Source organism: Lepidochelys kempii, chromosome 20, assembly GCF_965140265.1.
Source record: "Lepidochelys kempii isolate rLepKem1 chromosome 20, rLepKem1.hap2, whole genome shotgun sequence".
NCBI classification, from domain to species: Eukaryota; Metazoa; Chordata; order Testudines; family Cheloniidae; genus Lepidochelys; species Lepidochelys kempii.
In genome coordinates this window covers 6,312,881-6,339,798 of record NC_133275.1, presented here as the reverse complement: position 1 = coordinate 6,339,798, position 26,918 = coordinate 6,312,881, and the positions used below count along the sequence as shown (strand labels likewise).

Here is a 26,918-nt window from a genome sequence, read left to right as displayed (position 1 = left end):
GAGGAGGGCTTTTGCCTCGCTATAGTCACGTGACGGCGCCATCCGGGTCCTTTGCCTTCTCTCCCTCTGCCCAACATGGCGGCTTCAGGTGAGTGGTGCTCGGCGGCCTCCGAGCCCTTGAGACCTGAGCCAGGCCCGGGTCCCTTCTCCGGGCCGAGGACTCTATCCGCTTCTTCACCCCGGCCCGACCCTCGCCCTCCCCGGCCCGAGCGAGGCGAATCGTGTCTGTCTTCTCCTCCACGCAGGGATCGCCCGCGCGCGCGCACCTCCCCTCCCCTCCAGCCTCGCCGGCGTGCGCGCGCACCGTCCCCTTCCCCAGGCAGCCGGGGCGCGCGCGCCGCTGCTCGGAACGTTCCATCCTGGAACGTTCCGAGTCGCGGCGCGCGCCATCCTACCGTGAGGGGGGGCAGCTGGGGGAGGGGCGGCTCGCGCCGCCGGTGATTGACGGGGGAGCCAGATGGAACCTTCGGTCGCGTGATTGCGCAAGCGCAGGGATTGGCTGGCTGGGGGGGCGGGAGCGGACTCGGAGAGAGAGGAAGAAGGAGACTGGGCGCCACCCACGTGGGTGCGCTGGTGACCGGGGGGGGCGTGGTGGAACAGCCGCTGGCTGCGGGCGGTGCCCAGCCCGGGTGCGTGCGCGGGCCCATCTCTCCTGGGAGAGGGCGGGGTGCAGGGCCCTGTCCGCGTGCACCCGCTGCCCCGCCCCCCCCACCTCCGACAGACCAGGAGTTCCCCAGCACCACGTGGGGCGCCCCCTAGTTCCCGCAGTGCTGCATCATCTCCCCCAGAACGGGGGGGCAGGGTGCCCCGATTCTTCCCCCCACCCCAAAGCTAAGGGGTGTGGCCTGACCGCTCCACATAGAACCCCGTAGGGGGGTCTGCGGCCTGCCCCCAGGGCTGGGTATCGCTCCTGCCAGCCCGCCCCCCTGCCCTGACGGGGGTGTGAAGCTCCCGACGCACCCCAGGACCAGAGGGTGCAGTGTTCCCACGTGGTGTCTCTCTCACGGGAGGAAGGGACAGCCCAGCCTGCGCACTCACCACTGATCAGATCAACACTAGTTTGCGTCTCTTATCTCTGTCCTCGGGGAGCTGGGTAGGCCCCTCTTCTGCGAGGTTGAGGCCCCCCCACCCCACTCCAACACATCTTTGCCCCATGCCATTTTGCCTGGGCCTGCTGCAACACCCTTCCTCTTGCTCTGTAGAGTTCTCCCTCCCACAAGTAGGATCTGCTGCTGTCCCAGCCCTCTTGCCTACCCTGTATCCTGGGTGGCAGGGATGCAGTGCCCCTTCTACTGAAGGAAATGGGGTTTGTGCCCTGCTCTGTACAACCCCTCTGTCCCTTCCAGGACTTGCTGTCTGCCTTGTATTTCTAATATGGTGTATAGGGCCAGGATGGAATCCAGGAGGGGTGGGAAATGGTACTGCAGCAGTTTCCTTCCCTTCAGAATAAAAGGTGAAAGATTTGGCTGTCCTGAAAGGAAAGGGCTTTCTCTGCTGTTGAGATTCATTTACTTCTCTGGATGATGTTGAACTTGAATTTCTATTACTGTCTTAGTCTGAAGAGTGACTTTTATATGCCTTTGAAATGCACCAGACTGCACCATTATCTGCAGGTATTATCCAAAATAAGCCGGAAGGTACGTACCCTTGAATCTCCTAGCAGGGCTCTTCTTCTTTCTAACTCCCTGAACCCAAGACCCCATGCTGAAGAGTTTAATCGCACACCCCTTATTGCAAGTTATCCCTTTGGAACATTCCTTCAACATTTGCTGTTAATTTAGAAAAGCTCTGTGGAGTTGAGGTCTGTTTGTTTTGGGGTGGGGGAAGCTCCATTATTTAAATATAGTCTTACCGTGTCTGGAGCAATGGGTCTCCCATTAATTTATGTGAAAGAGTGGCTTTACTCTGAACTCTTCCTGGCACCCAGCCAGTATTGCTCAATTAAGAACTGAGGGGTCTGTAGCTATTGAGTCAGGTTAACTTTGTTTTAGGGTTATACTGAGGTTCTGCAGTTAACTAGGCTGACTTCTGTCTCTTATCTCACTGGTTACACTTCTGATTACAGTAACAACAAAAGCCCTAGCTGTATGAGAGTCTACTGGTACTAATTCAGTCGGCTGTGTCCCATTCTGTTCCCTAGAGAAAAGGCAGCAGAAATCGTGTGTTTTGTTGCTTTTTTTTTCCATAAGATGGTAAGTGCAGTGTTTGACATCTGCACTTACCATCTTAGGAAATGTCAAGGCATCAGTATAACTGTTCAGGCAGCTTTCTTCACTTAACTCACTTTTGCTCTAGAATGAGTAATATTTCATTTTTCTGAGTTAAGTACAAAACCAACTCCTTCCCACCCCCAATGAACAGCAATAACATGGCTCTCGCTGTATGACTGAAATGTCAGGGGGCATGGATCAGGACAGTTAAGCAAAACTGCAGCACTCTGAATTTGCAGATGCCATTTGGAGTTTCACCAGCAGAACTGTAAGGTCCCATATTTCATAGCAAGCTATTTGAGGCAGAAATACCTGCCTGCCTTTTCCCTAGGTGTTTGCACAAACATGTCTGTAGCTGACTAGAACCTGAGCCCATGATGTGCTTATGCATTTGTGCAGCCCAAAAAGCAAAATATTGCTTTGAGCTTAGGGGTAAGGGAAAATGATGAAACACACAAAATCGCTTAAGTCACTCATTTAGAGCTACATTAAATATAATACTTACAATATACTACTTCTGCCTTGAATTTTTATTTTCACAATTCCCTGGGATAACATTTTTAATGGGGTAAGTTAAATAAATAAATCACTAGCATGTTCAACATTGTATCAAAGGGTAAGCAAATAGGCTTTGTGCCTAGGCTGATCAGATTTCCCAACAGTTTTACAAAGCTGCATTAATAAAACATAGATCTCTGTACGAGTGCCAGTACATCTCTTAATAATGGTAATGTTTCAATAAGCTAAGTTTGAGTGGAGCAGTAGCGTATGCTTTTTGTTTGTATATAGCAGCTGGGAATTGGAATCGGAATTTACCAACAAGAAAAGGAGGACTTGTGGCACCTTAGAGACTAACCAGTTTATTTGAGCATAAGCTTTCGTGAGCTACAGCTCACTTCATCGGATGCATAAAGTGGAAAATACAGTGAGGAGATTTATATACACACAGACCATGAAAAAATACACATTGTAAGGAGAGTGATCACTTAAGGTGAGCTATTACCAGCAGGAGAGTGGGGTGTGGGGAGAGAGAACCTATTGAAGTGATAATCAAGGTGGGCCATTTCCAGGAGTTAACAAGCACGTCAGAGGAACAGTTGGGGGGGGAATAAACAAGGGGAAATAGTTTTACTTAATATAATGACTCAACCACTCCCAGTCTCTATTAAAGCCTAAGTTAATTGTATCCAATTTGCAAATTAATTCCAATTCAGCAGTCTCTCGTTGGAGTCTGTTTTCAAAGTGTTTTTTTTTTTGAAGGATAGTCACTTTGAGATCAGAAATCGAGTGACCAGAGAGATTGAAGTGTTCTCCGACTGGTAATAGCTCATCTTAAGTGATCATTCTCCTTACAATGTGTATTTTTTCATGGTCTCTGTGTATATAAATCTCCTCACTGTATTTTCCACTCCATGCATCCGATGAAGTGAGCTGTAGCTCACGAAAGCTCATGCTCAAATAAATTGGTTAGTCTCTAAGGTGCCACAAGTACTCCTTTCCTTTTTGCGAATACAGACTAACACGGCTGCTACTCTGAAACCAAATTTACCAACAGTAGATGTTAAGAAAACTCTTGAAGGGCTTGGTGCTCCCAGGTATAACTGGTGCCTAGTTTGGAGATAGCTTCTGCTCATATCAGGGAGGAAGCTGATACTGGCCTTATTGGAAATCCACAACTGGCAAGAAAGGGCTTCTTTTGTCCAGGGGGCTTTCCCTGTATTGTTCTTCCTGAGCCATGTGAGGTTTTGATGGATTCGGTGATGCATAAGTAGCACTGCATTCAGCAACAGGAGTTGCTTCATACTGTTCTCCTGCCTGTGACTTGTCAGCCATTTGATGCAAATTGAGTAAACAGCCAGCCTGCAGGTTTTATGAATGCAGCGGCTGTTCTCCTTAGCAGTGCCTTTGCTGTCATTTAGCAACCAATCATTGACACCCAAGTAGACGTCCTTGTGGGCGGGAACCTACATGAAGCACCTTCAGCTACTTTCTTTCTGAGCAACACTTGCCTACAGCAGGAGGGTACTTACGCCTCATTTTCTGCAGTATGTTGCTGCTGCTGAGCTGCCAGTTCTTTTATCCTTGGCTGATGTCATAATTCTATGAGTTTACCCCCGCAAGTTGAACTTTAACCATCCTAGAAGACTAACCCAGTTTTAATTCTGGGTCCTTGTAGACTCCAGTACTTTAACAATTGATAGTTCTTAAAGATTAGCTAGATTCCCCTATCATCCCCATTTGCAAGAGCTCTTGCAACCCCTGCTTTCCATGCTTAGCAATAGCATTCCCAGTGTATACAATAAAAACATCAGACTAGAGCATTTTGCAGGAAGGGGGGGAGGCACTTTGGAGTCTTTTCAATTTTTTCTGCTGCATCAAGAGGGTCACCTTAAACGTCATGGGCCCTTTACCCTGGGGGTTTTCTGGAAAACTCCAAAGCTGCACAGGTAGCAGCATGTGGGTTTTGTGTGACCACCTTTAAAATAACTACGTTTTGTAAACTGAGCGGCTGATACAGTGGCTATGAATTTCTAAAGCTCGCCCCAGGGTAGACATTTCTCATTTAGATCTAATTATCTATAGTGCTGTTTTAGTTGCTGATGAGGCCATGTTCTGTATAGTGTATGGAAGTCTGGTCGCTGAATTAGGTGTGTGACAGGAATTGAGAAGGTAGAGCAGAAGGCAACCTGAAAGAAAAGAGATGTTTGCAGTGAAGTAGGGGGATGCTGGCGATATCACTTGAGTGATGGGGGAGGGAAGAAGCAATAAACCTGTGCCTCTGTACTCAAATAATTCCAGTAAATTATACGGACTCTCCATTAATCACTTACTTCTGACAGATTTTGGGTATAGGGCATTATTCCTGAAACTGCTGCTCTAGGTAGAGTGCAAAGTGTGCTGGCCCTGTGGTCAAATATTAATCATTGCTGCTTTGTAAGAGGCCTAGCTGCAAGTCTTGTTCTCTTACTTTCATAGTCAGCATGGGCTCTGTGTAGATGCCTCTGACTCCTCTGGGTGACTCTAGGGTACATCTACACTGGAAATGCTACAGCAGTGAGGCTGCAATGCTGTAAAGCAGACCCTTAAATACAGCAGTGGGAAAAACCCTATCCATTGCAGTAGTAAATCCTCCTCTCCGAGAGGAAGAATTCCTCCATCAACCTAGCGGTATCTACACTGCGACTGAGGCTGGCTTAATTACATCGCACAAGGAACGAAACTTTTCACAACCATGAGCAGTGTAGTTAAGCCAACCTAAGTTTGTCGTGTAGACCAGCCCTGAGTGCTGTTGAGGGGCTCTGGAAAAGGCCGTATGGTTTAGTGGATAGTGCACTGGACTGGGATTTTGGGCCCGAGTTTCGTTGCTGGCTGTGGCCTTGGGTAAGTAGCTTCCTCTCGCTCTGCCTCAGTTTCCTCACCTGTAAAATTTGGATAACGATACTGACTTCCTTTGTAAAGTGCTTTGAAATCTACTGATAAGAAAGCACAGGGTAAGATCTCTGCTAGGACAATAGTAACTGCAGGGCAGGCATCATGGGTGATGGAATAAAATAGGAACTAGCAAAATGGGATAGGAGACTCTACCATATATGTTTATCGCCCTGGCACCTCGAAATTCCTCCTGGCCATAGGAACTGAGTGTCTTAACTGGAGCTCACTGTTACTCCTTGGAACTCAACCTGCAAGGCTGGAGGATTTTTAAGGCTCCAAGCTGTTACTTTCCATTCCCATCTTGCTTGAGGTCAAACCTGCCTGTGCTTCAGGGTTTTTTCCCCTCCTCCTCTCAGCCTAGCCATGAAGTCACAATGCTGAATCTGTGATTTCACAGTTGCTTCCATGGCAACAAAATGAGGTGGCTTAATAAAAAAAAGGACCATGTGGCTTTGCTACAAGATTTAGACTCCAGGGTGGGCTGTGGGGGAGGAAAGTGAGAAGGACGAGCAGTTCAAGCAAATGCCATGTATCTTTGTTCAGGATCTGTCCAGTTACCATGCAGGCAGCAGAGGAAAGTAAGTAAACTTAATTGAAGTTGCTGCTTCTGAACCAATTTATTTCATATACTGAGCTGCCCGGTAGGGCATGGGAAGTGTCCTGTAGTCAAACTTACTTCCAGAGATTATATGCTGCTGTAAGCAACGTAGTCTTTTAATGTTGGGGGCAACCATGAGCAAGCCCCTGCTTGAGGAAGGGAAGAAACGTTGGGTGGTGCTGGACTCCCTCGGTATGCTGGTAGCGAAAGCTGGGCAGGTTGCAGAGAAATAGATTTCTTGGGAGCCGCTGGAGGAGAAATAGTCATGCAAAGGAATGACTTCCCAATAGAAAATATCAAGCAGTCTCCAACCCGGGGCAGAACAGAGGCTGGAGGAGGTAGGGAGGTGGGAGCAGAAAGAAGGGGAAGGAATAGAAACGCAGCAAGTACCCCTAAAGGTGTCCTTTGTGTAATGCTAAATGCAATAGTCTGCCCTTGATTTTCTGCAGAAGTCCCATTGATATCCCTGGGACCAGATGGCTCTAGCTTAGCGGTCTCATTTCCCCTCTCACCAATTTTATACCATTCTGGCTTCAATGGCGTTCCTTCCTATCATTTGTGTGGAGGAATAATCTGGCCCAGCTAATGAAAATACTTTGATGTGAGCCTGCCTGTGAAGACGGGCACAGTGGAATCCTCGGGGCCCAGGCTCCACAAGGCATGCAGAGGGGGCACTAAAGGCTGAAGATCAAAGCCAGAACATCCTCAAGGAGCTAGTGGAAGCCAAAAGAGAGAACAGACCTGCATCCCACAGTCCCAATACGTGTTCTGTATCATTCCATATTGCTAAGCTTATTAATGCTGAACACGTCCTCTGCCTAGTGTGTAGGTTTAAACCAACCTGTGATACGGAAACTCCATTTTAAAGACACTGAACACTGGTGATGGGTAAGCTTGCTCATATGACTTCTTTACCACCTCCATGAAAGCCATTGGTGATTTGGAAAGCTTTGCATTAGTGTAGGAAGTGCTACAAGTAATACCTGCTCTGACCAGCCTAAGGGGAATTCTAAAGAGCCTCCTAGGATGTGGCTAATCTTATCAAACAGTATTTCACTGGGTGATTCATTGACTGGGTGAATGAGAGAAGCCTGATGGTCTGGGCCCTGGAGTGCCCTGTTATGTGGCAGTAATCTTTGGAACCTGCCCATGTTCCGAGTCTGCATTCTTGTGCACAGTTGGCAGCATGGTGGATGGGAGACTGTGAAATTGGTTGCTGCCAGGTTATTGGCCTGTAGGAGCTAAAATATTGATATCTCTCTACTTATGATGTTAGCATTTCACTGCAGACTGGCAGGCTTTCCAAGCTTGTCTTTTTTGTTTGTTTGTTTTCCTCAGGTGGTTAAAGAGAAGCAGCTGATAAGTCTCCTTTGGAGGCCTGTGGTTACGTTGCTCTGACAGCCCATAGCAGAAAGTCTTCCAGGTTGTTTGCTGAAGCTTAAAATAAAGGGAAGGTTTCCAGGAACGTCAAAGTAGATTCGGAGCACTCAACAAAACTGCTGAGCAAAAAGAGTTGGCCTGTTCTGTGCCCCTCCCTGGGTGCTGATAGACGACATGGCTTAACATTTCTGTGGCAGTTCTGGGCAGTGACTTTTCTGTAGATATTAGAATCATAAAATCACAGAGTTGGAAGGGACCTCTGGAGGCCATTTAGTCCAACCCCCTGCCCAGAGCAGGACCAATCCCAACTAAATCATCCCAGCCAGGGCTTTGTCAAGCCTGACTTTAAAAACTTCTAAGGAAGGGGATTCCACCACCTCCCTAGGTAACGCGTTCCAGTGTTTCACCACCCTCCTAGTGAAAAAGTTTTTCCTAATATCCAACCTAAACCTCCCCCACTGCAACTTGAGACCATTACTTCTTGTCCTGTCATCTGCTATCACTGAGAATAGTCTAGATCCATCCTCTTTGGATTCACCTTTCAGGTAGTTAAAAGCAGCTATCAAATCCCCCCTCATTTCTTCTCTTCTGTAGACTAAACAGTCCCAGTTCCCTCAGCCTCTACTCATAAGTCATGTGTTCCAGTCCCCTAATCATTTTTGTTGCCCTTCGCTGGACTCTCTCCAATTTCTCCACGTCCTTCTTGTAGTGTGGGGCCCAAAACTGGACACAGTACTCCAGATGAGGCCTCACCAATGTCGAATAGAGGGGAACGATCACATCCCTCAATCTGCTGGCAGTGCCCCTACTTATACATCCCAAAATGCCATTGGCCTTCTTCGCTACAAGGGCACACTGTTGACTCATATCCAGCTTCTCGTCCACTGTCACCCGTACGTCCTTCTCTGCAGAACTGCTGCCTAGCCATAAAGTCCCTAGTCTGTAGCGGTGCATTGGATTCTTCTGTCCTAAGTGCAGGACTCTGCACTTGTCCTTATTGAACCTCATCAGATTTCTTTTGGCCCAATCCTCCAATTTGTCTAGGTCCCTCTATATCCTATCCCTACCCTCCAGCATATCTACCACTCCTCCCAGTTTAGTGTCATCCGCAAACTTGCTGAGGGTGCAATCCACACCATCTTCCAGATCATTAATGAAGATATTGAACAAAACCGGCCCAAGGACCGACCCTTGGGGCACTCCGCTAGATACCGGCTGCCAACTAGACATGGAGCTATTGATCACTACCCATTGAGCCCCACAATCTAGCCAACTTTCTACCCACCTTGTAGTGCATCATTCCAGCCCATACTTCTTTAACTTGCTGACAAGAATACTGTGGGAGACCATGTCAAAAGCTTTGCTAAAGCCGAGGAATAACACGTCCACTGCTTTCCCTTCATCCACAGAACCAGTTATCTCATCATAGAAGGCAATTAGATTAGTCAGGCATTATTCTTGGATGCCCAGAGAGTTTATGTTCTGTAAGGCACAGTGTCCCAAGTGTTGCAGCAGAGGGCTAAAATGGCAGGGTGAGACTTCTTGATATGCTACAATCTGGATTGAGACCAAAGGGGAATATGGGGATACAAAGTAAATCGGGTGTGCTGAAAGGTGGGGAATAGGGTTGGGTGACAGGGAAGGTATTATCGGATATTCAATGTACAGCCAGAGTCGATGTTACTCTTAGTGCCGGGGGCTATACAGCTACATGCTTGTAGCCAATTTGCAATCATAATACTGATCCTTATCCACCTGAAGAAGAAACATTTTATGTGCTGTTAGCAGTTCCCTGCTTGTACTGAAGAGAATGGTAGACAAGGGCTGGTTTACTGTCAGTTGCGGAACATATTTGAAAGCTAGTAAGATCTATTTTTCATAAAATGCATTTATTGAAAGGTACTAATTGTGACAATACAGAGATCAGTTCTTCATTCCCCTGCCAGAAAGTTGGTAAGAGATCTGTATGAAATGCAGCAAAGCTTCTACTGTAGTTTACTGTAGCAACCACTAAAGATAAGGGCATAAATTTATCAGTGGCTTTGGATGCTCAATTTGAGATATTTTGTAAGGGCTCGACTCAGAAGTGTCGAGCCATCTGTCCACTGAAAATTGAGCACCTGTAAAATGTCTCATTCGTTTCTGAAAACTCAAGCCAAGTTTACTAGAATTCCATCAGCTTCCCTGTTTTAAAATGTCCAGTTTCCATTAACTCTCTTCTGTGCTTGTTTTTGGCCTTATGGTGGCATTTTCAAAGTTTAAGGAAATTGCTTCCTAGTTTTAAGTTATAGGAAGGTGAAAGTCTTTTGTTTTGGTGTTTTGCCACCACAGAAAACCATATTGAGTTGTCTTGTACATACATAATTCACATGCTGCAGTTGAAAAGCTGCATCTTTCAAAGTGGGTTATTTTGTGAGTGTGTGTTTAGGGGACCAGTAAGGAATTATGTTCTTGCTTTGCACATGCATAGCACAAATATCCACTAAATGTGTGATGCTGTGCTGGTTACAGAATAACACAAACGTGATCTCAGTGTTACCACGGGGTGGGTTTGTGCTGTCATTTCATTATGCATGTGCAAGTACCTGGTTAGTTTGTTAGTCTTTTTTGTTAATCTAAACAAAATAGAAGTTGCCCAGGTGTACAATTAAAGTTAGTTTTAAAACACAAGAAGTGTAGCTGTCAGGCTTTCGGAATAGCTAATCTCCCTCATTGCATGTATAGAATACCAGACTTATTGCATATTTGAGTGCACTTAAACCTATCTAAGGAACTTTTCTTGCCATCGTCACTATAGTATCTGAGCATCTCAGTCTTAACTGCATTTCTCCTCACAACCCCTGTGCGAGGCAGAGCATTGCTGTTATCCTGTTTTACAGATGGCCTGAATCTCTGTGCTTCGGGTCCCATGTCAGCACTGCAAGCTATGCCACTGTAGCACAGACATGTTCTACATCAACGGAGAGGGTTTTTCTGTCGATGTACTACTGCCTCTTGGAAAAATTGTTTAGCAAGGTCAATGGAAGAATTCTCCAGTTGACCTAGCCATATTTACACTGACATTTTTCACAGCCCTGAGTGATGTAGCTAGGTTGATCTAATTTTTAAGTGTAGATCAGACCTCAGTAACTTGTCACGTGAAGCCTGTAGCAGATCAGGGAATTGGTTAGTGCTGACCACTGGACCATCCTTCCTCTGTAAAATAGACCATGAAAGGGTTCAAATGGGATACAGTCCAGTCGCTCTCGTAGTTCAGGTGACCTGCATGCTTCTGTCACAGTAGCGTTTCAGCCACCTTGTTGGCAATAGTATATTCTTCACTTAGAAGCCAGGAACTTCCAGCACAAGTAGAATGAGTGGGGCTGTAGGCTTTTCATGGGAGGGTCCCAGAGGCTTTCGAATAATTGTCCATTGTAAGTAGAGGTGGTGGGTGCTTTGCCCAATGGGCCATGATCCTTGTGGGGCAGCTGTGAGTGGCGCTGTAATTCAGGTAGCTAAGGAATGCTCTGCGACAAAGGAATGGAAATAGAGAGGTCCATCTGAACTAACAAGGGCTAGGAAAAAAGTGGGGAAGGTTCAAAGTGAGATTTTTAATTTAAATCCAGTCCATCAGAAGGGCCCTGAAGAAAACAGCAAAACAAGTCTGCCCCATTCCCACTGACTATAGGCCTGAATCCTTAGGCCACAAACCACAGCCAGAGATTCTAAGTGCTAGTGAGAATTCCTCTGGTGTGGGTTCATAGAGATGCCAATTAAAATAGCAGGAGTCAAATGCACAACAAAAGTTATGGTGGAGACCCATGAATAAAAAGTCTTTCAACTCCATAGACTACCCTGGCAGTCTAATGCTATATAACAAATGGATGGCTTTTGTTCTCCCAGTCTGTGGGAATGGTGGGGTGTGGTTTTGTGTTGGTGAGATTTGGCCTAGAGGAAATATGTATCGTCCTGAGCACGTAGGGTACTTGCCTCCATAGGCATTGTGATGGGCAGTAACTCCTCCATTCCCTGTTGACTTTAATGGAATTAATTGTGCCCAGATGTTACTCATGTCTGTCCCCTTCTCCCCTTTAACAGCTAAGAAGAAGAACAAGAAGGGGAAAACCCTTACTCTGACGGACTTTCTGGCAGAGGATGGTGGCAGCGGTGGTGGCGGTGGAACCACCTTTATTCCAAAACCAGTCAGCTGGGCCGATGAGACAGACGACCTGGAAGGAGATGGTACGTTCGTTCCCAAGTTTCCATACTATTAGCATTCTGTCTCTAGGTACTGTCCCTGAATAGCTTGTGTGTCAGTGAAACCTACTGATGTTAAGACATCTTGAAGCTAAAAGATTACAGGAAAAGTGCCTTTATTTTTTTTTAGCTTGTTCATGATGCACTTGAAAGCACTTTGGTCAATTTCACGGTCATGTTCTGTATATAGTTTCCCTGCATTTGTGAGAGTCTTATACATCAACGGGGAAAGAACGAACATTTTCAGTACTTGTAACACCTAACTCCTTTGAGAGACCAACTGAGTTCTCTGCTTTATCTGAGGCTTGGTCTGGGGTTCGCAGCAGAGATGTCCTGATTCAGGGATTCCGTCCAAGTTGCTCATTCCCTGACTCTGCCCCTTAGTGGCTGTACTCGGAGCTCACTGAAAACTTTTCTGTCTGCTGTATTTGACCATTTTGTCTCCATTATATCACCGGCTTGGTCTCTTGGGTTGTTTTTTTTGTTCGTCCAATTTTGTTCATTCCCTGGATCTCATGTTTTTGTGCAGCGTTTGTGCTATGATCTGTTGGGGGGGGGGAAGTGCCCTAAAGTACAGGGCACAGCTGAATCTAATTGTGGGATTGTTTATAATATTGCTGAACATTTTTCTTGACCATCTTTAATGCCTTTATTTTACAGCTGAAGGGGCTGCAAGTAAATTCAAACATTAATCCCAATGAGGAGGGGATCTGAGAGGCATCAACTTCTGTAAAGGCTAGGGGACTTGCTCAGTGTGTCTTGACCATGTGCAAAATTTCTCTTCTAGTTTCCACCACTTGGCATAGTAATGATGATGATATGTACCGAGCCGCACCAATTGACCGGTCCATCCTGCCCACTGCACCTCGGGCTGCTCGGGAACCCAATATAGACAGAAGCCGTCTCCCAAAGTCGCCCCCGTACACTGCCTTTCTGGGAAACTTGCCCTATGATGTGTCAGAAGAGTCCATCAAGGACTTCTTCAGAGGACTCAACGTGAGTATCTGTTATGCATAATTTTAAGTTTGTTGTGACACATATAGCAGGGAATGTGAAATATTTCTTGATGTGCCATTGGGTGTTGAACTGAACGTTGCCCATGTGGTGATGAGCTCCGCTGCTCACAGCAGATTATGATCAAAATGACATTGCTTGCCTTTCTTGTCCATTTCAACTTGCATCTAGAACTCATTTGTTCTACCTACTGATGCAGCATCCCCTCCTTCTTGGAAGTAATAGCTTGCCTATAACAGTACAACAGGGGATCCATCACAGTGTCCTAGCCATTGTAATAGACTTCATAGCACTTGCTGCATATAGCAGCCTAGGGCTGTGCCAAAGACAGAGAATACTTAGCATGCAGTGAAGAAGCCATTTCTCATCTCATATGCTCTTAAGTTCCACATATCTGAAAAATGGGAAGAATAAGTGAGAGATGAGGTCTAGTAAGTTGCTAAGAGTGGATGGAGGCTTAATCTGTGGCAAAGCTGGGAGTAGAACCCAGGAGTTCCAGGCCCAGTTCTGCCACTGTCTTCCTGGGCAGTCTTTGCTGAGCTCCAGTGTCACCATCTAGAGAGGCCGCGCTGGCTTTAGGTGGATGGCAATGGTGAATGTCCCTCTGAGAGGTGACTGATGTACTGTATTGGGCTTTGTCTACTCTACCACTTTTGTCGGTGAAACGTGCCGGTTGACATAAGTTCAATTGGCAAAAGTGATGATGTGGACAGCTCTGTGTCAGGAGAGGCTCTCCTGCCAACATAGCCAGTGCCGCTTGTTGGGGGTGGGTTGTTTATGCCAGCAGGAGAGCTCTCTCCTGCCGGCAAAGAGTGTCTACACAGAAGACCATACAGCGGCACAGCTATAGTGGTACAGGTGTGCCTCTGTAAGGTCCGTAGTATAGACATAGCCTTAGGTAACCAGTTGGTGAACTCATTGGTATCTTCAGAGTGAGGGACTGCCTTGTTAATTTCCTGCCAACCAGTCTCCATGGCATTCTGTTGCTTATAATCATCCAATACTTGCCCCATCCTCTACTTACACTGTAGGTGCATTAGGAAGTGACTAGGTACTTTTGGAGGTGGTGGTCCGTGCTTCCGAAAGACAACACTGAGCTGCCCTGGCTGGCTAGCTGATGTTTTACTTCTAGCAGCAAAAACCTCTTGTTCAGGTGGAGTCAAACTGAGCAAATTTGATAAGGAAATATTAATTGGGGGGGGGGGTGCGCGTAATAAATATGGGATGTCAGTTTAATGACCATCACTAGAATTTTCCCTTCCTCACTTGCTGAGCTGCAGCTTTGCCCATATCATTCACTCTTAACCACTGTCCAGCTGCTTCTGTAATTCTTTATCAAGCCAATAGCTTGTCACATGTGGCTTATCTGAACACAATTTGAGCTCCTTGTTTGAGTATAACCTCCAGAAACCACTGTGGTGATATGCTGTGGCTTTGAGCTGTGTGCTGCGCTTCTCTAAGCAGGAAGCGCAACTGGGAGCAAGTGGAAATCATTAGTGTGATAGAATTTTTAGTTTAGCCTTTGAAGTGACATTTAATACTTTAAGCAAACTATACTGTAAGAGTGATATTAGTTTTAAGTTCTGCATCCCAAACCTAATCGTAAGCATTGTGTTAGCTGCCCTTCCTGGCAGTGGGGTGTTGTCTGTAGTTGTGCAGCTGGGAATAAAACTGCTGTTCCTGTTTTCCATAATCTAGCTTGAAGGGTCTTTCCATTGAAGCAGGTCAGAAATTGGCCTTACATGAGGAGTTTATCGAGTAATATTAAGTAAGCTGTGGAAATGGGTGGGGTTCATAGGGCGCTTTCATTGCAGGGTGGGGAGAGTGCATATATCATGTGCCAAGATCCTTTTGCAAATTGTGTAAGTGTGAAGCGTTCTGACCTGTACTGCCAGTTCCAGTTCCAGTCCAATCCTGACCAGTGCCCTCTAACAGCTCCTCTTTGACCTATGCGAAATGGGGAGGAAGGGGCAGCAGTTGGCTCTGCTGTTGGTAGTTGTCAGCAGAGGTTAAAGAGTGAGAGACTCACAGACTTTGTTTTTACCAGGAATATATGAAGGAAGCTTGCTCTGCCAGTGCCTGTGTTTTCCCTGTTCTGTGGATAAAGACCTTCAGTCTCCAGGGGTGAAAGTCGGGCACTGTTTACCAGTGCCAAATTCTTCATTCCAAAGTACTATCTGGGTTCTCGGACAATAGCACTTTAAACAGGAACCAGGTCCATGGGTTTCTGATATACTAATCCTCTTATTTGCCTGCAAGCGAACTATGCTGTCTGGCTTGCTTAATTCAAATAAATCTTATTTGAGTCACATGACTTTGGGAAACTCAACATCTCCTGTTTGGAGACCACATGCCTTCTCCAATGGATTTGATCTGCCAGATGAATGTGTAGTTAAACCCAGTCCTATTGAGTCTTCCTCTGCATTGCTTATCAAGGGATCCTGACCCTTCTAATGAGAATCTTCCTTTCTGTTCCCAATTGACTGCAGATAAGTGCTGTGCGTTTGCCCCGGGAACCTACTAACCCAGAAAGGTTGAAAGGTTTTGGTTATGCCGAGTTTGAAGACCTGGACTCCTTGCTCCGGGCTCTGAGCCTCAATGAAGAGGTGAGTTGAAACCTGCAAAGAAATGGGGTCAAAGCAATTCCCAAAACTCTTGCTTCCAGACCCCAGGTGGCTTCACGGGGTGTTCTGGGGCCCAGTTAACAGACACTGTGCCTCAAAGTGTTCTAAGATCTCCCTAGAACAAACTGTCTAGAATCCCCACATCCTCAGGCTGAAAGGCTAATGATTTTGGTGTTGTGTGTTCAGTCTCTAGGGAACAGAAGGATACGAGTGGATGTTGCTGATCAAGCTCAGGATAAAGGTGAGAACTGCCTGAAATAGATAGCAATTTTCTTCTCTGATCAGATAAACTGAATGCTGACAAATTAGGTACCACACTGCAAGGCAACTGTCCTCATGACTGAATCTGCCTTAGCACTGGAGCTCCTGAAGAGCTGGTGACTGGCTGGCAGCCTTCTCTCCCTCTGACCTAAATAGTTCAAAGGCAGCGTATAAGTCCTCCTTGTCTATGCGTTCTGTTCTCACTTGCTGCAGGGCCAAGGCTTCTGCACATCTGCACGCCTTGCCAAAGGGGTAGCTGGAATGTTCAGTGGCTGTTGGGTACCCATCAGCAACACTAGGGCAGCCCTCTGCCCCACCGCCCATGTACTGTCCTTGAATCTGGCTAGGCCTGTCATCCTTCTAAAGCATCAGTCAGAGGTTCTTGTTTCCATTGGTGTATTAACTGCAAGACAACATGCCGAACTGCAGAGATGCTGTATCTGTCTCATTTCAAATCCATGGATTTCCCCTTCAGTGCTCAGCCCTTGGGCATTTGCACCAGCCCTTAGACTTGACCTTCCAAGCCTGACTCTGCTGTCTTGTTCCCTCCCTCCTGCAGACAGGGACGATCGCTCCTTCGGCAGAGATCGTGATCGCAACCGGGACTCGGAGAGATTCGAGACTGACTGGAGGGCTCGTCCTGCTACTGATAGCTTTGATGATTACCCTCCACGCAGGAGCGAGGATAGCTTTGGAGACCGTGAGTTGGCTGAGAGCCCTCCCTCTATGCCCATCATAGTATCTAGTCATTAAACATTACCTGTGAAATGTTAGTTCCACGCCTCCTCTTGGGTTTCTTCTGGGATCTACTGGGGTGGATCTGCAGATCCCCAAATTTGAGGAGCCAGATCCTGCGTATCCCTCATACTCCAGCAATATCCTTCCTTTTTGGATGGTGTCTCCTGGGAAACGACATCACCGTGGTATCCTAGCATGCTTATTTTCAGCTCTGCACATGGTGACCAGTTGAGTTACTGGGTGGAGAGTCTGTAGCCTCAGGTATTTGACTGGGACCAGGAGATCTGAGGTCTGCTCCCCGCTCTCTGCAGCAGGTTCGTGTTATGACCTCAGGCAAGTTCATCTTGGTGCCTCCGTTTCCCATCTGCAGAACGAGTAATAATGCTTTGCTGCCATACAGGGGTGTTGAGGGTAATGTACGTGACGTTTCAGTACCGTAGTGACAAGTGCCATCAACAGTCTGATGAAATATGTAATTCAACAAGTGATCAAAGGTGGGAGGAATGAACTGAATCATGTAGAGTCTTTGCCAACTGAGCTCCTTGGTACAGTGTGTCAATTTAGTGCATCTACACTACAAAATTAAGTCAACATACAGCCACCGCAGTAGTTCAGTTTGATTTTTAATGTCTGCACTATGCTCCTTCTGTCAGCAGTGCACATTCTCACCAGGCACACTTTCACTGATTTAACTGACGTTGTGGGGCACTGACAGCTGGAGCCCTGCCCCTCTGAGGCTGACAGCTGGAGCCCTGCTGCACCCTCTCCACATCCCCTTACCAGGAGGCGACCACAGCTCAAGCTCTCCTCTCCCCAACCCCCTCAGTTCCTCATCAGCTGTCAGCCCTGGGCTTGGACTCCGGCTGTCAGCCCCGTGAGGCAATAGATGATGTAAGCCTCACATTATCTACATGGACACCTCACTGACCCAACTGCATTGGCTTAAGCGTTACACCACTCGCAGACGTGGAATTAAATTGGTGTGGTGGGCGACTTACATCGGCAGGAGCCTGATTATGTCAATGTAAACTGCCTTTCATCAACCTAACTCTGTAGTGTAGACTAAGCCACAGTGTTTTGGGAATAGTGCATAGTCACCCAATACTGCCTGCCTTGTACTGTAACCTTTCTTTCTCTTTAGGATATCGGGACCGCGATCGTTACAACGATTCGGACCGGTATCGCGATGGCCCTCGCAGGGATATGGATCGCTTTGGGGGCAGAGATCGTTATGATGACCGTAGTAGAGACTACGATAGAGGAGGTAGTATGGCTTCAGAGGCTTTCGTATGATCTGATGGATCAGGGTATCAAACTGCACGTCAATTGGAGTCTGTTTCTGTCCAGAGCTTGCACTAACCATTGACAAACCACTTCAATTGTGCAGCCCCCAGGTCTATTGTTGTTCCCCATTCTAGAAGTGGGGGATGGAAGGCAGACCACTCATAGTATGCCTTTGAGTTGCAGTCCACTTACTCCTGTGTGTGGCAGATGGTGTGCATAGACCTGCCCTGGTACTTACATTTCATAGTGCCTCCTGATTGAGCAGATCAAGCTGCAGCCAACCCAACCTCTCTGGAACAGGTCACCGTTGCCCCTTTCTTGCCTTCCTGTATAAGGAATGTTGCCTAAACCCAGAGGGGCCTCCCTCTCCTGCACTTAGCCATCCTCTGGTGTAATGCTCCATTGCTCAGGAGTAACCTGTGCTGCTTTCCCTCTCCTCCTCTTGTAGGCTACGATTCCAGGGTGGGCAGTGGCCGGAGAGCCTTTGGCACTGGGTACCGTCGGGACGATGACTTCAGAGGGGGAGGTGACCGTTACGAAGATCGATATGAAAGGAGGGACGACAGGGTGGACAGGTGGAGCTCCCGGGATGACTACGCCCGGGATGACATTCGTCGCGATGATAGAGGTAAAGGCTCTGCTCGTTCTCAGGGGGTGGGCTCAACAGCTGGAAGGAAGCTGAGCTTGGAGGGTTGGTAGCCAGTGCAACCAGTGCACCTCCTCTCCTCCCTGCGTGTTCCTGGGGTCCTGTTCTGAGAGATCACATGACGTTTGCCCTCAAGTTGCTGTCCACTTCATCCAATGTAGGTCCCACTCAGAGGCCAAAACTGAACCTGAAACCGCGCAGCGCCCCCAAGGAGGAAGACTCCTCGGTGGCCCCTGCCACTCAGTCCAGCCGCGCAGCCTCGATCTTCGGGGGTGCCAAGCCTGTGGACACGGCCGCAAGGGAGCGTGAAGTGGAAGAGCGGCTACAGAAGGAGCAGGAGAAGCTGCAGCGTCAACTGGAGGATGATAAACCAAGGCTAGAAAGGCGGCCCCGAGAGAGGTAGGTGGCGGGAGGGGGCTGGAACGCCCTTGGGAGCAGCTCTCTACATGAGCTGCCTGACTGCAAGTGGTGGTTCTGTGGTGTGCACGCTGGTGTCCCCGCTCCCCACATCCTTCTTCTAAATTGTGCATACAAGGGTGCTGAGGCTTAGCACGCCTGCAAAGCTGTGCACCCCTCTCATGAAGGGTGCTGGAGATGTGACCGCTACCCTCTGTAATATTGCACCGTCTGGTTGTTTGCATCCTTTGGAATAATGTTGTCAAAGGCTGAACGTTCGTTAGAATTCCAGGCAGCTCCGTAAACCTAAAAGAAGTGGCTGGCCTTAGTATGGGCTCCTGGTAGGTCCTATTCACCAGGGCAGCTGTACATTCCTGACTTACATTGTCAGAAGACGCTGGGCTTGATTCTCTCCTGGATGATTTCTGAAGAGAGGCAGCCTTGTCCAGTGGGTAGGGCCTGGGCCTGGGAGTTGAGATGCGAGTTCTCGTGTCACCTTGGGCAAATCTTTTAATCTCTGTGCTTCATGTTGCCCATCTGTCAAAGCAGCAGGGTAGTGGTGATAGCCCTCCTTTGCTGTCCCTTTTGAGATCAGCAGATGGGAAGCACCAAGCACTTGTACTGCTTTGCCCACTCTCTCCTCCAGCCCTGCACCCAGTTCTTACTGGATATTACGGTTTGATCAGACTTTCTTCCCCCTTTCTATTATAGGCACCCCAGCTGGCGTAGTGAAGAGAACCAGGAGCGATCACGGACAGGGAGTGAGTCCTCGCAGACTGGGAGCACAGGCCCGTCCGTGGGAACTGGCCCAACGGGAAGAAGTAAGTCGGGGATGAGATGAGTCGGCCTGGACCAAGCCTGCCATTGTCCACTCTTGTTTCCCAAGTTGGCTGCTTAGCCCTGCTTCTGTTGAAAGCCCCGTCACGTGTGTAGGCTGCGTGTGGGGAAGGATCTCTAGTACGACTCAGTGGATGGTTGCATGGGACCAAGAACGTCAGTGATGCTCAAACGCTTGTTCACCAGACTCCTTTGGTGCAGCCTCCACCATCAACATACCCTCATCCTGTCCCACAACAGAACAGGTGCTATGTGAGGCCTAGCTTCCTGGCTGCTGTAGCGATTAGGTTTTAGTGGTCCCTTGCTACATGAGAGCCACTCGTCAGGTTACTCGTGGGCAATGTTAGGTCAAACCTGCTGGCCTCAGGCAGGCAAGAGCCCTAAAGTGATAGTTAAGGGGCCATCAAGGTCGATGGCCCAGGCTACTCCAATTGGAATAATTGGGGACCTGTCCAGACCTCCTCCCTTGAGCTAGATACATTTTGGGGGAAGTCTTGCCTTCCCACGTTCCTTGTGTTCACTGCCATCTCCTGTCCTTACAGCCACCCGAAGGAGGGAGAGTGAGAAGTCCTTGGAAAATGAAACCTTCAGCAAAGAGGATGATGCTCCATCTCCAACCTCCAAGACCCCCAAGGAAGAGAAGCTCCCTCTGAAAGTGATGCCAGCACCACCGCCGAAGGAGAACGCTTGGGTTAAACGCAGCAGCAACCCCCCTGCCCGCTCCCTGAGCTCTGACACGGAGCAGCACTCTCCCACAAGGTGAGTGTCTGTACCGAGCGCCTGCTCAGGGTCTGATCTGTCATCCCTAGATACATGAAAGGAACTTTGGTTACAGAAGGGAGGCTAAAACTCTAGTGGAGATGAGCGGCTGCTCTGTTCTCCACTGAAACAATGGTGAATGCAGCATGCACCTTGTAGAGCTTAGCTTCAGGCAGTGGCCTCAGGTTTGAGTCTGGTTTGGGGGCTTCTGGTTGGTTCTTGTATGACCCACATGTGGCTGCTGAAATCTTAGACCCAAGGCTGAGCTTCATCAAGAAGCAAATAGCTCTCAAAGTCAGCAGTATCCCAAGCACCTGTCAGAGGATGCAGCGTCCCTGATGTTCACATGTTTTCATTTTGTTTTTTTTTCTTCCTAGCAGCAGCCAGGCAGCACCAGCCCAGCTGTCGGAGGATAGAGCACCACCTAAGAGTGCTTCCAGGAAAGGTACGGTCGGGGCTTGTTTCCACTTGTAGGGCAAGAAGGGTCGAGAATCACTCTGCCTTGTGCAGGTGGACTAATCCTGCTGCTCCCTGGTTTGATGCCCTGAGTTACATGGCATTAGCACTGTGGAGTTAAGGAGTGGTTCCAGGTTTGGGAATTGTTGTTCGTATGGCTTATTAATCTCAGCAGGCTCAAGGGGTAAACAACTCTAGTCAAGTTCTGGTGACCTTAAGTTGTTCCTCTGCTGGACATAGAGGGCAGCAGTCTCCTCTCTGTATTGATGGGAGCAGAAATGGACAGTTCCTTCAGACTAAATTCAAACACTCATCTTTGTCCGCATAGATGTCTGACCAGCCGCAAAGGGAAAACTACCTCCCTCCCGGATAGACTGCCGTGGGGCTGCAAGTGTAACCCCTCATAAGTCTGCATTTCTGTTGGAGTTTCTGTGATTGGGGAAACCTCACTTCCCGTGCAGTTGTCACTGCAAAGCCTCCTGCCTCAATGCTGGCTTAACTGGTTTTGGGGGTGGATTAACCTGAAGAGTGCTGAATTAACAACCCAGAAGAAGAGAGATTCAAGTCCTCTGCCTGCCATAGAGACAGTAATAGTGCTGTTGGCCATGGCCTGTTGAGGAGACTTGTTGGAAAACGGCACGTTTTGGAGCAAGCATAAGGAGGCCTTAGTCTGAAGGAGCATGTGGGAGATGGTTCAGGAAGCATCTCCCAAGTAATGTAATTGACCTCAGATCCTCTTGGGTAGGGCCCTACCAAATTCACAGCCACGGAAAACATGTCCCAGACCGTGAAATTTGGTCTTGTATGCTTTTACCCTATACTCTACAGATTTTGTGGGAGAGACCAATGTTTCTCAAATTATGGTCCAGACCCTAAAGGTTATTTTAGGAGGGTCATGGTATTGCCACCCTTCTGTGCTGCCTTCAGAGCTGGGCAGCCAGAGAGTGGCCGTTGTTGGCCAGGCGCTCTGCTCTGAAGGCAGCACCGCCAGCAGCCGTGCAGAAGGAAGGGTGGCAATCCCATACCACACCATCCTTCCTTCTGCGCTGCTGCTGCTGGCGGCGGCTCTGCCTTCAGAGCTGGGCTCCCAGCTATCAGCATCATGAAATTTGCGACTTTTAAAATCCTGTGACACTGAAATTGACTAAACTGGACCATGAATTTGATATTGCCCTTTGATATCGGGGAAGGGGTACTCAAAGCTGCCTTTGGGATCCCTAAGTTCTAGAAAGAGGATTTCATAAAAGGGAGAAGCAAGTCATGGATGAACCCACAACATGGAGACTGCTTAAGTAACAGAGTCACAGAAGACAGGCGAAACAAAAGGGGAAGCAGGAAGGCAAGGAAAAACTAGAAGAGTGAAATGCCAAAGGGGCCAGTTGAACTGAATAGGTATCCCTCAGAACATGGACATCCAGCCCTTGTGGAGCCAATAGGGAGGAGCCCGTAACAGGCAAGCTGGAACTTAGGAAGGCCCAGATGGATTTTGGGCCTTGACTGTAAGCTGTTTGGGGTAGTGTTTGTGCCATGTGTATCACAGGCTGTCTAAGGGCTTACTGAAAACGCACGACAGAACTTTTCAGTGTGCAGGAGTAGGGTCCACCTGATATCTCGTGCACGGCAGGCTAGTACGCCCCAGCTTGCTGTACTAGAGCTGTTCAGATACACAGGCCTGAAGTGGTTGGTTGAGATTTTGCTATGTTAGTGAGAGGGAATGTTTCATCAGCCCTTTTTTCTTCAGGAGATGAGAACAAACCAGATGAGGGGAAGGAGAGCTTTCCAAAAGCTCGAGGTGGCCCAGGAGACGGAGGCAGCAGAGATCATTGGCAAGATTCAGATAGGTACGTCTGTCTGTCTTGGGATGTCTCATCTTCCCCTTCTCCTCCCACCAGGCCTATTTCAACCACCGTTTCAGATTTGAGCAACATCCCAGTGTCATGCATCAGCCCCTTCTGACCTAACCAGCAACAGGTGTGGAGTGTCTGACCTTCTGCAGCGATGGGGCAGGTCTTAAGTAGCCGCAGACTTCTATGTACTGAGCTGTTACTGCCTCGTTGGTAATGCTGATGCTTCCATGCTAGGAGCCGGCTTTGCCTGGTTCAGTATCCACTGCCAACCGAAGCACAAAGCACTCGTTGGTGTAATGGTCTCATGACTCCTCATTCTCCAGTTGGGTATCAGAACAACTAGGCATGAGGCAGGGATGGTCTGTTACAATAGACTGTGACAGGTATTTTAAAAACAATGCACCACCTGAGCTGACCTCGGTTTTAGTTCTCACTAACTTCAGGATGCTTATTTTGGGCCTTTACTAAGATCCAGGCCTTCAGGTCTCCCCCTGCATTCCCTAGACACCTTGCCAAGGTCTCCCCCCATTGCCCTGCCCCTAATGATGCTGCTACCACCAAGGCCAGTTACCCCTCTCTTCTTATTTAAGTCCCTAGGTTTTTGCTAGAGCTTTTATGCAGGTGGCTTTTATGTGTAAGGTCTGACGTCAGAGAGCTGAGCAGGTTACTAGCCATGCCCTTGGGGACGAGCCAGGACTCCCTCCTTCGTCCACCTACCGAGCTCCTAAATCTAGCAGTAGTCAGTAAAATAGCTACATAGCCTCCCTCGCCACCAGAAGTAGGCATGTGCAGACTTAATTAAAGGATCTATAAAGCCAGTGTCCCTCCTTAACTGGAGGATGCATGTTGTGTCCAGTCAGCGCTGGTCTGAGAACCAGGCTGTGTAAAACACCAACGGCTAGCCTGCACGTTCGATGTGAAATTGGCCATTTTCTCTTCTCCTTGATTAGCACCCCTTTCAAATCCAGTGGGCACAGCTGTAGCCTGGTAGCAGCACACTGACTCCATTGGCAGCTCCTCCAGCTGAATGAATTTTTGTTCAACTGAAACTCTGACTCTTGCAGGAAAGAAAGCAAGAACGATCATGACTCGCAATCTGCATCTGAGCCAAAGAAACCCGAAGAGAATACAGCCTCTGTAAGCATTTAATCTACTAGCTGCTGCTTGAAGCACAGCGGCGTGTGGGGAGAGGAGGGCTGGACTGAGACTTCAGAAACCTCAGTTCAATTCCTAGCTGTTCTGTGGACTTCCTGAGTGCCATCTACTTCTCCAGTTCTCTGTTTCCCCCTATACTTCTCATCTGGGAAGATAAAATTCATTGTTTGGGAAGTACTCAGATACTATGGTGAGGGGTGTGGGAAAAAAATACCTTGATTAAAAACCACAGTGAAAACCCTTTGGTAGGTAGTGGGAGCTGCGTGTGATTCTCCTATGAAATGCTGTATCCAGGCTCTTGAACTCTCGATCACAGAGGCTGCAGAGTCACTGACCCGGTGTTTCATTCCCCGTTTAACCTGCTGTATTTCTTGCAGAAGTTCAGCTATGTTAGCAAGTACGCTGCTCTGTCAGTGGATGGTGAAGATGAAGTGGAGGAAGACAATTACACTGATTAAAGTCTCCAGACCCTGTGCTGTCTCCTAGCCGATCACCACCCAGGAACATAGGAAAAGCAAACCAAACCAGATGAGACAGAAATAAAATGTAAAACTCAACATCTCCTGGAGACCTTTCTTAAACTTTTTTTAAAAACAAAAGGAAACCATTTCTCTTGCATGCTGCTGCAGCCTTTAAAGTATTGAACTAACTGGAGAATCTCTGCAAAGTGTAGCGAGAGAGAGAGAAGTGCACGTTTTAAAAGGAAAAGGGCGACTCAGCATGGTTTCCAGTGTGACTTGATCATAGGCCCCGTCACTTAGAGTGGACGTTTAACATGTTAGCCAGCCAGGTGTCTTGGAGAAGCCGGAGCAGATTGGGCAGTAGGACAGTTAATTAAGGAAGAACTGGCTTTTCTCCCTCATCTTGCTAGCCTAAATGGATGAATTCTGTGATGTTACCTTAATAAATGATCACTTTGAAGGTTAGGGTATCTAGTCCATGAGGTTATTCTAGCTTTCTTCCTTAAGCGGCCAGCTCTTCCTTTCCAAAATCCAGTGCAATACAAAGCATTACCCATTGCACTAGGGAAGGAGAAAACGGTCTTGCTGTCCCAACGGTGGAGAATGGGATGAGACTTTGAGGTAGAGAGGGGGTGTTGAACTGTACCAGTCTCTAAAATGTGCTTCGAATCCGGACTCTCATCTCTGAAAGTGACGCACCAGGTCAGGCCAATTGATCCAGGAAAGAGCAGGCAGGCTGTCCAGTGAACAGCCCCCTGGGGAGTGGAGAGCCTCAGACAGCAGTCAATTGGGAAAGTGCTAAGCATGCTAACAAGGTAGTGAAAGTCCTCCCTTTTGGAGGCACAAACGCTCAACTCCCCTCCTCCGAGCCCTGCTGGGATGGACAAACCTTTCAGGATCTGACATCTTCCCATGGGTTGGTATCTCTCTCTTGGAATCTCTTCTCCTTAGCCACCTTCTACCCACTTCTTTAATCACCTGGTGTCACCCCCTTCGCGCACATTTTAAATAGCACCCCCCCTCCTTGAGTGAGAGCTCCCTCTTCCAGCTGGGCATGTACAGCTATCAAGATGCACAGGAGGGCAGACTAGATGGCCTCAAGGCTGTCTCTGGGTGCAGGGAGCAGGCTGCACGTCTGTGCCTCTAGAACATGTTCCTGCCCCCTCTGCATCTGCTTGTCCAACTCACTCCCTCCACTTGGACAAGCAGGCAGACAGCATTGGTGGCATAGGCCCTTGTACAGGGAATGCCTGCCTCAATCTTCCATTGAGGAGAGATTCTCCAGTCCCTAAATATTCACTGGCCTAAAACTGGCAAGGTATTAAAAGTAAAATTCTAAATTTTTAGCCGTTTTAATTCACCCTCACTAGGTTTCCTAAGCTGACGGCAGAGTTGTGGTAATCTCATGGCATAGTCAAGCCAGCATGAGGGTTTCACTGCCTTCTAAAGAATAGGGTTCTCAGAAAGAACCCGTTAATGGTGTAGCATATCTGGATTGCAAGACTACAGGCAATACTCACTTGATTGACAAGGTGTGCACCCATTCAGCAATTGTCGCCTTTTTACATTAGCTGCGGGGAGGAGAATTGCAGAAATGTTCGTGGCTTAGGACTCTCTCTCTCTTCTGGGCAAACTCAGCAGAGCACAGCTCTCTACCAGGTGCTGGATTTGATGCATTGTAAAGCTGCAGTTGGTTAGTTATTTCAGTGACTTTTTAGCTAGTTTAAAAAAAACTTAAACCTGATGTGTCAGCACATACCATGGGGAGCTACTGCCAGGACAGCAGAGCTGAATTTCAAACATTGTATTGCCTAGGTCTTGATAATGCAGGGGCTGTATTTGAGGTGACTCACTAAATTGCATCTGAGAAAAGCCTTCTCTCTCCCCACCCCCTCCTCTGCTGTCGGGACAGGGTCACACTGATTGAGTTGCGTTTTACACATTCTGAAGACATGTAAAATTTGTATAAAAATATCTTCTATGAAAATGATTTGTAATCTGTAGTGGACTTCCTGGGAGATGTCTTTTATTATGTAAAATCCCCCCCTCCCTTTTTTTTGTTTTTGTTTTTTTTTTTTGTTTCCTCCAAATAAATAAAGCTAATCTTTAAAATACCCGCTAAGGCCCAAATCATTTGCAAGTCTCACTCCCACCATTGGCAGTCTGAGGCTGTGGTCCTGAACCCTACTTGGTACCACGCCAGCTTTCCAAAGCCGACTGGACAGTCATGGAACATTCCCTGTGGCAACAGCCACACTAGTTTCTGTTGCAAACTAAGGAAGACTTCCTCATGGCAAGGAGAGCAGAAATCTTCCCTGGCTTGGTGTAAGAAGGGTGGTTTTTTCCCTGCATTACAATCTCCCTCTTAATCTAATTGTTCCCGCCTTGGCGCTGGCCATTTTGGTCATCCTGCACTGATGTATGGTAGCCACAAGAGGGAGGTGTTTGCCAGTCTTTGCTCAATTTCCTTACGGAGCGCTTGGCCTTTTCTGGGAGATTGTCCTGCGTGCATCTGAGGGAAGCTGGAACTGTCAGCAGCAAAGGCCCTTGCAGGCCAGGTTTTGTCCTCAGTGCCACCTCATTG

At 47.9% G+C, this 26,918-nt stretch overlaps 1 protein-coding gene across 3 annotated transcripts; it reads left to right on the top strand.

The window, feature by feature from the left end:
• On the top strand, nt 1-26,448 carry EIF4B (eukaryotic translation initiation factor 4B). 3 transcript variants are annotated; one of them, XM_073319018.1, is made up of 16 exons: nt 3-88; nt 1,556-1,637; nt 11,698-11,841; nt 12,644-12,852; nt 15,360-15,476; nt 15,681-15,735; nt 16,315-16,455; nt 17,635-17,757; nt 18,226-18,405; nt 18,585-18,822; nt 19,531-19,640; nt 20,199-20,415; nt 20,796-20,860; nt 22,613-22,712; nt 23,783-23,855; nt 24,251-26,448. In XM_073319018.1, the coding sequence occupies exons 2-16, from the start codon at nt 1,586-1,588 to the stop codon at nt 24,329-24,331; spliced, it is 1,905 nt and encodes a 634-aa protein (XP_073175119.1). In that variant the 5' UTR covers nt 3-88; nt 1,556-1,585; the 3' UTR covers nt 24,332-26,448. The 3 variants fall into 3 exon arrangements, with proteins under 3 accessions (XP_073175120.1, XP_073175119.1, XP_073175118.1); XM_073319017.1 differs by having other exon boundaries at nt 20,793-20,860; XM_073319019.1 differs by lacking the exon at nt 1,556-1,637 and having other exon boundaries at nt 1-88; nt 20,793-20,860.
• Nucleotides 26,449-26,918: the final 470 nt, after the last annotated feature.